Genomic DNA, 13164 nt, shown 5'->3' on the forward strand with positions numbered 1-13164 from the left:
GAGTCTGAATATGTCAAGATCTCTCGTTGATGAGGTTTTAGCTTTGAATGGCTTGGACAAAATAGAGCTCAATAAACGTGTGCAATGGATGTCTGAACAAATTTTAAGATCAACCAGTTATAATGTGGATGCAGTTGACAATGAAACAAAAAAATGCGTTCTTCATATCTTACTTGACTTGTTTATTCAGGTCGGCTACAAGCACGAAAGCGAATTCGATATTATCGAAAATATTCTGTATGCCAGTAAATTGGATTATGAAACGTACGAAAATGGTAAAATATTGCATCTTTTGATGCGCTATGACATCATTAAATATTTTCAGTGGCAAATCATCAACGAGAAAAATGACGAGTTTTATCGCGAGTTTGAAGAGAATTCTGAAAAAATGCAAATAAATCGAGAAGGTCTCAACAATTTACTGGAAGCTGCTCTCGCCTTTGGATCGATCAATATTTTTCGGTTCCTCGAGAATTTTATTCACAATCGGTATGTCGGCCCAGCGTTCGATTGTCCGATTCTTGTAAAAGCCGCAAGGTGGTCGATTTATGTAAAGAACGAGAAAAAAACCCAATATTACGAGTGTTTCGATTATTTGCTCAATCAACATCACACCGACGTGAATGCCGAAGATGAAAACGAGAATACGGCTCTGCATCATGCCTGCATGAACAAGGAAGAGTACCTAATCAAAGCTTTGTTAAACAAAAAGCCAAATATCGATTTGGCCACACTTGAAAAGGGAATTCCATCAGAAATTTTCGCCTCGTACTTGGATTCGCTGGTGTCCGTGACGCCAGAAGACCTTTCGCAATCCAGTCTCACAGAATTCTGGAAAGCGCGACTTCAGCAAAAATACGTAGATGACCGAATGATTTTCATTAATCTCAAAAGTTTCGTTTTTTGTCCCATCACATATATAGAAGTGCTAAATTTCATCAGTTTGCATCACGATTACCGGCATTTACTGCATCATCCGGTGCTGGGGGCATTGCAGGACCTCACATGGCAAATGATGTTCTGGAAACGGGTGATTCTAAATACGCCAACGATGTTATTGAGAATTTGTTTTTTGATGTTAATTTTACTGCTAAAAATCAATAATTTTAGTACTTATATAGTTAATTATGATTTACCTGCGTTTATTTTGCTTGGAAACCTTATCGGAAAAATATATTTAAGCATTTACTTGTTTGGGTATTATCGCGGCACGCATCAGGTCAATAAGAAATTTTTCTACCTCGTTTTCCTGTTGAAAATTATTAATATTTTTGCATGTCTGTGTCTTGTCTATGTCATCTTGTCAGAGAAGCTGTTCATACACAATACAAGTGACAGAGAAAAAATAACATCGTGCATTTTTATGTACTTTGCAATCAATTTCACGTTTTCGGTTGGACATTTTAGTCCATCTGTGGCGCAATACAATTTCATGCTCTTAAAGATCCTCAAAAATGCCGTGAAATTTCTTATTTCTATTAGTTTTCTCATATTGAGCTTCGCCATGATATTTGAAGGATTTTTCGGAGAAAATAGGCAAGCAGAGAATCCTGGTAATGAAATAGAATCTTATGGAATTACAATCCTGAAAACTCTTTTTACGTTAAGTGGCGAAATAAAAGAGGATACTTTCAAGCATCGGTCATTCACAAATTGTCTCTTTTTTGCAATTTTCATCTTGGTGATCCCAATTATGGCGGTTAATTTGTTGACGGGTCTTGCGGTTGGGGATGTTTATGTAAGAAACTTAAGATAAATATTAATATTTATTTAAAAAAATATTTTGGTTTGCAGAAATTGATCTCTCATAGCAAATTCTGGCATAGAAAGGTACAATGTTTGTTGACCTTAAACTCAATGTGGCAAATTGGAGCACCGTAAGTACATGACAAAAAAAAGTCCTTTCTAACAGAGTGAATCCTTTTTATTAGTACTAATTTGAGAAGTATCGAAACAAACAACGAGTGCTTTGATTTAAACTATATTTAATTAAAAATTATAAATTATATTAATTTTTGCAGGAAAAAAGTCAAGCTAACAGTTCGTGTTTTAGATAAACTTCTCATGCCATTCAAGTTAAAAATGAATTTAAAGCAAATACTTCAAGATAATCCAACAATCGCCGTAAATACTCTCTCGCAAAAGATATTTGCTTGTAAAAATTTGGAACAATACAATGTGGAAAAACTTGGACGTCTGAATGGTTCGAGTGTAATTGATGCAATTAAAATAATTAATGACAGAAATAATGATTACAAACAATGTGAAGAGGCTGCATGATGACTGTACTTCTGTTTTGGAGAAATTTACAATATTTGTTTAAAAATAGTATTATATTTTACATGTAGAATAAACTAACGATTTTTTTTATTTTTTTTTTTTTTGTGTCAGTTATCAGAATAAACTTATTCTAAATATTTTATTTCGCGCGTTTTTTTACAAAAAAAATCAAATTATGTCCTCGGTTAGTCTTGAGATGTTTAGTCACCGTATCAAAATATTATATTTCACGGAATAGAACCCACACGCTTCACGCAGAGGAGTTTTTATTAGAAAAGACAAAAAATTTGTTTACGAATTTTGCGTTTAAAAAAATTCACCTTAAATTCCTTTAAAAATGGATTCAACCGAGGAAGCTCCCCCATTTGAGATTGAAGAGGTGCAAGTCAAAAACGAGCCCATGGATTTCGAGCCAGAGGATGATGAAGAATTTGAGGAGGCGTAAGTTGTTCCCCCTTCCAAAAAAAAAAACAAAATAAAGACTTCGATTTCGTTTCGTTTTAGGTACAACGCGACCCTCGAAAATCACGACGAAGATGGCGAACAAGACAAAATTGACCCCTTTAACTTTCTCAAGATGCATTTTTCGACGAGTACTGAAGAGCAACCGTCCCTCACGTACACCGGGAAGCCCCGAAAACACACTTGCCACATTTGTTTCCAGGAGTATGTCGATCTGAAGAGCATTCGGCGTCACTTGCTGCGAATTCACAACATAAATCCCCCGCAAGGCACCGTTCTGTACGAATGTCCGGAATGCCCGCAAAAGTTTTCCGATAAATCTCACTTGAATCGTCACGCTTTGACACATTCCGGGATCAAGCCGCACGTTTGTCCGAAATGTAATAAGGGATTTGGTCGCAAGGAGCATCTCACGCGACATTTAACGAACGTTCGATGTGACGAAGTCAAGGAACCTAACGCGAAAAAAGATGAAACTACCGTCGAAAAGCCCTTCAGTTGTCCCAAATGCAACAAAGGCTTTGGCAGAAAAGACGCCCTTACGCGTCATTTGTCCAAAATTCAGTGTCAAGAGCCCGAGCCCAAAGAACAAATCGATGCAACGGAACTTTTGACCATCATCAAGGTCGAAAATGTCGCCACAGAGTTTCCAAAGTGCAAAATTTGTGATAAAAAATTTGTGCATCAGACACATTTGCGCGTTCACATGAAGACGCATGACGTGCAACCGCTGAAATTCGAATGTCCCATTTGCGGAAAAAATCTGTCGCGTAAAAGTCACTTGAGTCATCACATTCGACGCATTCACTCGGTCAAAATGGAAGAAGAATCCGATAAAGTCCCGTTGGCGGAAGAAGTCTCATGTCACTTGTGTCCGAAAAAATTCTCTGAGCAACTTGCGTACGATCGTCACATTGCCATGCATTCCAATGACCAAATCAAGAAGGAAATTTGCGACATTTGTAATCATGTCTTTCTCTCAAAGTGGCACGTGCGGAAGCACAAGTTGCACAAACACAATATCGAGCCGGAAAATGGATGTTTGGCTTGCATTTACTGTCGAAAGTGAGTAAAAAATTAATTAATTTTCAGAAAATTTGTTAAAATTTAATTTTTTTTGTAGGAAATTTATTGACAATTATTATTTGAAGAGACATTATGCGACAAAGCACAAGAACGAGACAATGCACGAGGAAGGAAATTCGTTTGATGTTATTACAAAAAACGAAAATACGATCGTTGTGAAGAAGGAACCTCAAATGGTAGAAGAGTACCTCGAAGATGAAGAAGTATTATAAGAAGTTTTAAGAAGATTTAATAAATAAAATTGTGAAAAAATAATTTAATTTAATTTTGTTGTTTCCTTCAAAAAAAATTTTTTTTTCTCGATAATAGAAAAATTTTAAATTTTTCTAAAAATTACTTTTTTTCAATAATTTTTTGAAAATTTTTACCCATTTTTTTTAAATCGCTAATCAAGACAGGTTTTAATTAATTTCAAATATTTTGTTTCGGCAAGAAGAAAAATTAATTAAAATTTTTTATTCATTATTCACCAAAAATGACCGAAATAAGAAATTTAAGTGATTTTTTAATTTTAATTTTAATTTAATTTTTCTTTGTAAGATTTTTTTTCTGAAAGTAAATTTTTTACAAAAAGCAAAATTTTGTGAATATTTTGAAAAAAATCGAAACATGATTTTTTTAAACTAAATTGAAACTAAAGTTGAATTTTATGTTTTCTGAGAAAAAAAAAATTGTAAAAAAATTCTTAGTTAAAAATATTTATTTTTAAATTTGCCAAAAAAAGACCGCAGACAAAAATTATTTTCAAACGCAAAATAATTAAAATTTTATTTTATTTTAATATAAATATTTTTCAATGATTTTTTTTATTAAAAATTAGTCCATTCAAAATTGATTGAAAAAATTCAAAATTGCTTCCTTGCAAATGTATAAAAAAAAGAATAAAATTTTTTTACGAAATGACGAAAATTTTAATCAAGGTTTTTAAAAAATATTCTAAAATTTTTAATTTTTTTAAAATCGAAACGTTTTTTAAAAAAATTACCAAACTTAAACTTTTGACTAATTTTTACAATAGATGAAAATGTTTAGATTTTTTTTTTAATTTTTTTGGCTTGAAATTTCATTTTTTTTTCGAAAAAATTATTCAAAAAAGTAGAATTTTCTTATTTTTTTTTTAAATTTGAAAATCACCCTTTTTTAAAATTCAAGTTCTTATTGGAAGAAAAACACAACAATTTTTGTATGATTTTCCGCATTTATTATTTTCCTTCAAACGATCTTCAAATTGCGTGGAATAATGCAAGAGTTATGTTAAAGGATGAAAAAAAGTCAAAATTTCAAGTTGGTTGCTTATTTCTTCTTCATCTCATCGGCTTCGGCGGCTTCTCTGGCTTTCTTGGCACGGATGCCGACTAATCTGGCGTTGACGCGTGCTTGTCTGAGGGCACGGAACGCGGAGAATTTCTTCTCGTCATCGGTAATTTCGCGGAATTCGACAACTGGAGCGGCATTCTTGATTGGCATGACCTCGCCTTGCAATTGTGTCGCCAATTTGCGTTCCTCGGGTGTAGCTTCGCCCTTGCGCAACTTCTTCTTCTCATGCACCGGGAACAAGATCAACTTCGACTTGTATTCCTTCAAGCGTTGGATGTTTTGTTGACGCGATTCAACGGATTTGTTGATGCGACGCGAGTCAACGGCGATGCCGACGGTACGTGCGAAGCCAGCAGTCAAACCAGCACCCTGAATTTTTTTTTCGAAAAATTAGCAAAAAATCACATGGAAACGAGGAAAAGTGGTGACATACCTTGAGTTCAGCCAAAGTGAATCCACGTCCGGCACGGACCTTGGTGTGGTATCTTTGCGATTGGCAGCGTACAATGGGACGCAATGGGCCAGCGGCGGGTCTTGGGAACAGAGCCTTCGCCTTCTTGATGCGGTTTTGGCGTCTGCGGAATTTGCGGGCTGGTTGGTTGAACCAGGTGCGGATGAATCGTTGCCACCACTTGTGGTAGTGGGCATTTGGGATCATATTATTACCCTTCACCATCTTGACGAAGTTTTTTCAACTGCAAAAAAACACAAAAAACGAGATTAGCTAAAAATATTTTTTTTTTTGAACACATCCAGCCATGCACCGATTGTACACACAAACGTCAAACCAAAAGAGCATTGCGAGTATCGGAAAATAATGGAATTTTCACTATTTTTACGCGATTTAGCGGGAAAACTTTGTGAAAAGCACTTTTGGAGTGACATCGGCGTGAAAATTCGGCAATTTCATGGCGGGGAAATTCGGAAAATCCACAAAAAATGCGAGAAAATTGAGACTCACATGGTTTGCTGGCAAATTACACTTCAAAAAGAAAGAGACAACGTGTTGCGATTTGTGAACTGGGGCGAAATTGTCCCAGAGAAAATTTATAGAAAAATGTTTAGTGGGGTAAGTATTTGAAAAAACCGTTATTTTTCACTGGGGTTTTATTTTATGATTTTTTTTAAATATTTATTTATTATTTTTATTTTTATATTATTTATTATTTTTAAATTATTTTCTGAATTAAAAGAGATTTTTTTGCCATTGAATTTCTGAAATAAAAAATATATTTGAAAAATGTCCTAACTAGGTACATTATTTAAAAAAAAAAGTTTAAATGAAAATTATAAAAAAATATTTTTTAAAGTTAAAAAAATTAAATTAAAAACTTTTAATAAATTGAGATCTTGCTTAAAAAAATAATTAGTTGAAACTAAATTAATTATTTAATTAAAAATAATTATTTTAATTAATAAAAATATTTAACATATTTTTTTTTGTTTTGAAAAATTTCTCCGAAAATTTTAATAAAAAAAAATAATAATTAATTAAAATTTTTAATTTTAAATTAAAGTTTAAAATTTTTTCAATTGCGAAAAATTATTTTTTTATTTTTAATTAATTTTTTTTTAAATAGCTTTTTGCAATAATTTTTTTTTAAATAAAATTTAAAATTTTAATTAAAATTAAATTATTTAATTAATTTAATTATTAATTTAAATTATCTTAATTAATTTATTGAGATTTTATTTAAAATATTTTATTATTTAAATTAATTTTTGTTATTTATTAATTTTTAAAATTCTACAAATTTCATATTTATTTTTTTTTTATAGTCAGAAGTTCAAACTTTGAATATTCGTGGAAAATTTTATTACAAATTTTAATTATCTAGTGAGTTTGTTTGCCATATTCTTAATTATAATATTTGAGTTCACAATGAAATTCTATCAAAATTTTACTACAATCCACTTTCTAAACCAATATTTCATGCTAAACCCTTTCATCGGTGCACTTAATATATATGTTCATAAGTCACAGACAGAGACAAACAAAATGCAATAACTAACAGAAAATTACTGCAACAGCTTGCTCAAATGGCAGAAACACGACTGCCAGTAATGGATTTGCCATATTATTTACGATTATCAATATTTAAAGGATTATAATCAATATTTGGCAACAAAAACTCGTCTCTATCCCACGCATTAGCGTTCTAGCTGAACAATGTGTTTTGTTATTTAACGGCAGTAATCGCATCTCTCGAACAATAAATTTTTCACAGTGGCAACTATATTTCCGTTTTTCTTCATCAATTGTACGTGAAACGACTAAAATCGCACCGCCATACCATGTATGAACTGTTTTAAAACAAAACATATTCGCAACGAGCGAACGAACGAGGCATAAGTAGCCAAAAAATTTTCGCATTTGAGTCGCATAAACAGACAGGCAGGATATTATTTATTCGTCTAGCAATGCTTAAAATTGGTGTCTGGTCTTGTTTGAGGTTTTTATGCATCTACACAACGGCAAATGAACACGAAATGAATGCCGCCGCGCAATGTTTCGAGTTGTGAAAAATTATATTCATAAACTAACAATAATAATATACAATGAACATGTCCTGGATTGTCCTCGTTCGTAGTCGTCGTCCAAAAAGTGTTTTACTTTTGCCGTACTTTGATGGGCGTTGTTCATTCATCACGCTATAATGATTCTTTTATGGAAAGTTCAGAATTGGATCCGGAGTGGTAAGTCTTAAAATGTTCTTTCTACCGAAATTTAAATTTTTTATCTAGCTAGGTCTCAAAGAAATTATAAGAAAAGACAAGGAAAATTATTGAAAATGTAAAATGAAAATATGGAAAAAAATATATTCAAAGCTTGAGACAATCGTATGACTTTGCGTCTTCAGTCTAAGTCCTGCAAATTAATTTTACAAGATGAAACAATTGAACGAGTGAAAACAATCAAATACTTGGGAATCTCTATTGACGAAGAATTGAATATGAAGGAAAACCTCAAAACTGTGATAAAAAAGACTGCAAAGAAGGTTAATTTCTTGATAAGGAACAGAAATAAGATCGATAGAGAAACAAGACTGATGCTTTATAAATCTATGGTTGGGTCGTTTATAGACTATTGTAGCTCAATTTTGATTTTGAACAACGAGACTGATTTAAATGAATTACAAAAAGTGCAAAACCAAACTTTAAGATCACTGACTGAATCAAATTGGTATACTAGAATCTGTGATATGTTGAAACAAACTGAATTATTGAGTGTCAAACAGAGAATAAACTTTAATGTGCTTGTCCTCATTTATAAATGTGTCAAAGGTCTCTTGCCCGATTACCTAAGAGTAAACATATCACATGTTGGAGACGTTCAGCCTTACCTTTTGAGAAGAAACAATCAACTGAGACCATCAAGAAGCCTGCTAACCAATTCGATAGTTTACAAGGGATCCGCAATATACAACGAATTATCAAAAACCTGTGATATTAGTGAACTAACATTGAATCAATTTAAAAAATAAGAGCAAAAGATTAATTGCAACGATTGTTAAAAATATACCAATCCAACTGAAAATTGTCTGAAAAAGGAACTAAATGAAATACTAAAAGTAGCGCTACTCCGAAATTCATTCGTACAAAGTCATGACTGAACAACGCCCTACGTGTTTTGAATTTTGGTTGCATTTCCCTCTTTTTGTGGCAATTGTTTTATCAGAAGCTATGTCCCCACAAAAACTTGTCTATATTTTCTTCCTTTTTCATGTGTTTCTGTATCTATTTTACGTGGCGCTTGTATGTGTAATGCAATTTCATTTCAAATATTGTATTCTTGGCCAAAAAAGTAGTTGGCCGTAAAAATGTTGAAATATCGATAAGGTTTAGAGTGAATTATGGGCAACAACTTGTGTTATGTGTATTTCGATATAGCATTGGGGGGTTGGGCACCTACTATTTTCCCTTTTTCTATTAAATTTTCCCAGAAACACAACCACATCAACATACTGACACACACTTTAAAAGAGTCGTAAAATATTTTGTGTTCCAGTTTTTGAAATTTATATCCATTAAAAAGAACATAAAGTTTTCAACACCAACGAACAATAAATCTTACACAACTTTTATTGTCAGCGTATGTATGTAAAAAAGAACGAAGACGAGCATATCTGGGGACCACCATGTGTAACAAACGTTGTTGCATTGCATTTCATTGACAAATTACACGGAGAAATGGCATCATAATATTTTTAATTAATTGTGGAAAATTGTTGAATTATCTCTTTGTTTCTGCTTCTTTGTCCTTTCACACTTAATTGGAAAAACACATAAACTGTCGGATAATTACAACTGTGTTCAAACCTCAAATGAGGCACTCTTCTTAATGAAAGCGAGCCAGTTATTTTTTTTTTTCGTTTCCCATTTTTGCTTATAAACAAAATCATATATAATCCGAAACCACATTACGATGAACGTGCGCTCTTTGTTCCGACTTTATGTTTTCTGCAATGTTATTTATTGGATGTTGCTTCTTTTTTGTGTTTGTGCGGTGCTTCTCTAAAAAGCTTTTAGAGATAATCAAACTAATTTGTATAAGTGTGCAAAACTTTCGCTTCACTTGCCAATTTTTCGAGTGAGTTTTATGTGACCATACTTCGATTTTGCCCTAATTTTATACATTTTTATCATTATTATTTAAGGCATTATGCGTCGAATGAATAGAATAGAGTTAAATGAAATGCCTTTCTTTAAAATGAATGAGAAAAAAACTTCCGGTAACATTTAAACTTAGAATTGTGAAAAAATTGTGTTTCGAAAAAAATATTTTTTAACCATTTTTTAAGAGTTTTAAGAATTTTGTAAAAAGTGAAAAAAAAAATGAAATACGGTAAAAATATCTCAAAATGCGGTAAGATCTTTTAATCTGGCAGAATTTTTTTCAATTTTAGTTAGAATTTTTTGAAATGCGGTGAGAAAATTTTAAAAAGCGGTAAGAAAAGTTTCAAAAAGCGGTAAGAATTCTTTAAAAAGCGGTAAGAATATTTTGAAATGCGGTAAGAAAGTTTTGAAAAGCGGTAAGAAAATTTTGAAAAGCGATAAGAATTTTTTGAAATGCGGTAAGAATTCTTTAAAAATTTTGAAAAGCGGTAAGAACATTTTGAAAAGCGGTAAGAAAATTTTAAAAAGCGGTAAGAAAATTTTGAAAAGCGGTAAGAACATTTTGAAAAGCGGTAAGAATTTTTTTAAAAGCTGTAAGATTTTTTTTTAAAGCGGTAAGAAAATTTTAAAAAGCGGTAAGAAAAAATTCGAAAAGCGGTAAGAATTTTTTGAAATGCGGTAAGAATTTTTTATAAAGCGGTAAGAATTTTTTATAAAGCGGTAAGAATATTTTGAAATGCGGTAAGAAAGTTTTGAAAAGCGGTAAGAAAAGTTTCAAAAAGCGGTAAGAATTCTTTAAAAAGCGGTAAGAATATTTTGAAATGCGGTAAGAAAGTTTTGAAAAGCGGTAAGAAAATTTTGAAAAGCGATAAGAATTTTTTGAAAGTAAAATTCTTTAAAAATTTTGAAAAGCGGTAAGCGGTAAGAATTCTTTAAAAAGCGGTAAGAATATTTTGAAATGCGGTAAGAAAAGTTTCGAAAAGCGGGAAGAATTTTTTAAAAAGCGGTAAGAAAATTTTAAAAAGCGGTAAGAAAATTTTAAAAAGCGGTAAGAAAATTTTAAAAAGCGGTAAGAAAATTTTAAAAAGCGGTAAGAAAAAATTCGAAAAGCGGTAAGAATTTTTTATAAAGCGGTAAGAATTTTTTATAAAGCGGTAAGAAAATTTTAAAAAGCGGTAAAAAAAAGTTTCGAAAAGCGGTAAGAAAATTTTAAAAAGCGGTAAGAAAAGTTTCGAAAAGCGGTAAGAATTTTTTATAAAGCGGTAAGAAAATTTTGAAAAGCGGTAAGAAAGTTTTGAAAAGCGGTAAGAAAATTTTGAAAAGCGATAAGAATTTTTTGAAATGCGGTAAGAATTCTTTAAAAATTTTGAAAAGCGGTAAGAACATTTTGAAAAGCGGTAAGAATTCTTTAAAAAGCGGTAAGAATATTTTGAAATGCGGTAAGAAAAGTTTCGAAAAGCGGGAAGAATTTTTTAAAAAGCGGTAAGAAAATTTTAAAAAGCGGTAAGAAAAAATTCGAAAAGCGGTAAGAATTTTTTGAAATGCGGTAAGAATTTTTTATAAAGCGGTAAGAATTTTTTTAAAGCGGTAAGAAAATTTTGAAAAGCGGTAAGAAAATTTGAAAGCGGTAAGAAAATTTTAAAAAGCGGTAAGAAAAGTTTTGAAAAGCGGTAAGAATTTTTTATAAAGCGGTAAGAAAATTTTGAAAAGCGGTAAGAAAATTTTGAAAAGCGGTAAGAATTTTTTATAAAGCGGTAAGAATTTTTTTAAAGCGGTAAGAAAATTTTGAAAAGCGGTAAGAAAATTTGAAAGCTGTAAGAAAATTTTGAAAAGCGGTAAGAATTTTTTATAAAGCGGTAAGAAAATTTTGAAAAGCGGTAAGAAAATTTGAAAGCGGTAAGAAAAGTTTCGAAAAGCGGCCAGAATTTTTTATAAAGCGGTAAGAAAATTTTGAAAAGCGGTAAGAAAATTTTGAAAAGCGGTAAGAATTTTTTATAAAGCGGTAAGAAAATTTTGAAAAGCGGTAAGAAAATTTGAAAGCGGTAAGAAAAGTTTTGAAAAGCGGTAAGAATTTTTTATAAAGCGGTAAGAATTTTTTTAAAAATCTGTAAGAATAGTTGACAAAAATTCACTTTTGCTAAAAAATCCATTAAAAATTCCGCATAACTCCAACTTTTCACACCACACAAAGATGCGTCTTTTATGCAAATGTCCTATATACACACTTGTACTTAGACAAAGCCCCATTTCGAGCCTCTAATGCGATTATAATTGCTCTCTCTCTTCTCTCACTTGATAATTATGCTGTTTTTTCCTCATCATAGTTGACGCAGTTGTTGTTGTTATAACACACATTGTTAGCACAAACACCTATCATTAAAAGAGCTTTAAACACTCTCTGCTTGAAAAAAAATGATAGAAAAAAAGAATAATATTATAGTGTTACACTTTCTTTACTTCCTGTGTTATGCGATGTGTTGTCTTGTCACCTCCTCAGATATTTATAATTTTCCTCTTCCACCATTATTCATCGCATTTCATTATTATTCACATCATTAAGGTTTACATTTGTTACGTTAGCACGACTTTTAACGAAGAAATTGAAAACACCGAAGAAAAAAGGTGAGAACTTTGTTCTGGCTGACTGTTCAAACATTTATAGATTTTATCAGTGATGCTCCAATTTCTTTCACTTTTCTTCTTCGTCTTCTTTTAATGATGAAAATTTGCTAACATAGCAACTGCTCGTGCATCAACTACCGCGATAGATAAACAAAAAGAACCAACATAATATTCATTATTTTTATTATTATTATGGTAAAAGGTCAGTAGTGTAATAGCGATAATAACAAGTTTAAAATGATTTGAACTTGCCATTCATAATATTTTTACATTATACACGTACGTACGTCGGATTATGTATTTTGCCTGTAATAGAGCGAAGCAAAGGAAAGAATAAATAAACAAAAAAGACAAAAAAAAAGTTGAACATAAAAAAAAATTGAGAGAGAGAGAGAGCAAAAGAGAACGGAAAATGGAATAAAATACTCAAAAAACATCGAATAAAAGCAAATTTCCCCTGAATTTCGCATAAATGGAGCGTTTTCTCTCTCATTCTCTCTCTTTTTATGCTCATACACAAGCAGGCGCAGTCTCACATACGCAGCATGGACCATATGTTACTGAAAAAAATCAACATCAAGAGAAAGACTTTAGTTTAGATTAGCACTTGACGCAAGTAAGACAGTCCGTTGCGCGTTCCTGTAGAATATAAAAAAATAAAAATCCATTAAAAAGAAAATATTTAATTGACACGCGTGTTTTTCCCGCTTTTAAGTACAGGGAAAAGTGTAAACAAAAAAAAAATAATTAAATAAATAATTATTTTAAATAAAAAAAAAT

At 31.5% G+C, this 13164-nt stretch overlaps 2 protein-coding genes across 2 annotated transcripts; one reads left to right on the forward strand and one right to left on the reverse strand.

Moving 5' to 3' along the window:
* Positions 1-2547: 2547 nt before the first annotated feature.
* On the forward strand, positions 2548-4093 carry LOC134834434 (zinc finger protein 846-like). Its single transcript, XM_063849084.1, has 3 exons — positions 2548-2721; positions 2785-3807; positions 3866-4093. The coding sequence occupies exons 1-3, from the start codon at positions 2618-2620 to the stop codon at positions 4038-4040; spliced, it is 1302 nt and encodes a 433-aa protein (XP_063705154.1). The 5' UTR covers positions 2548-2617; the 3' UTR covers positions 4041-4093.
* Positions 4094-5005: 912 nt separating this feature from the next.
* LOC134833240 (large ribosomal subunit protein eL13) lies at positions 5006-6161 on the reverse strand. The gene is made up of 3 exons (XM_063847500.1): positions 6107-6161; positions 5579-5840; positions 5006-5514 (listed from the first exon to the last, which is right to left on the reverse strand). Exons 2-3 carry the CDS (start codon positions 5819-5821, stop codon positions 5122-5124), a joined length of 636 nt encoding a protein of 211 aa, XP_063703570.1. The 5' UTR covers positions 5822-5840; positions 6107-6161; the 3' UTR covers positions 5006-5121.
* Between the last annotated feature and the right edge of the window lie 7003 nt (positions 6162-13164).

Source organism: Culicoides brevitarsis, chromosome 3 (genome assembly GCF_036172545.1).
Source record: "Culicoides brevitarsis isolate CSIRO-B50_1 chromosome 3, AGI_CSIRO_Cbre_v1, whole genome shotgun sequence".
Classification (NCBI taxonomy): Eukaryota; Metazoa; Arthropoda; class Insecta; order Diptera; family Ceratopogonidae; genus Culicoides; species Culicoides brevitarsis.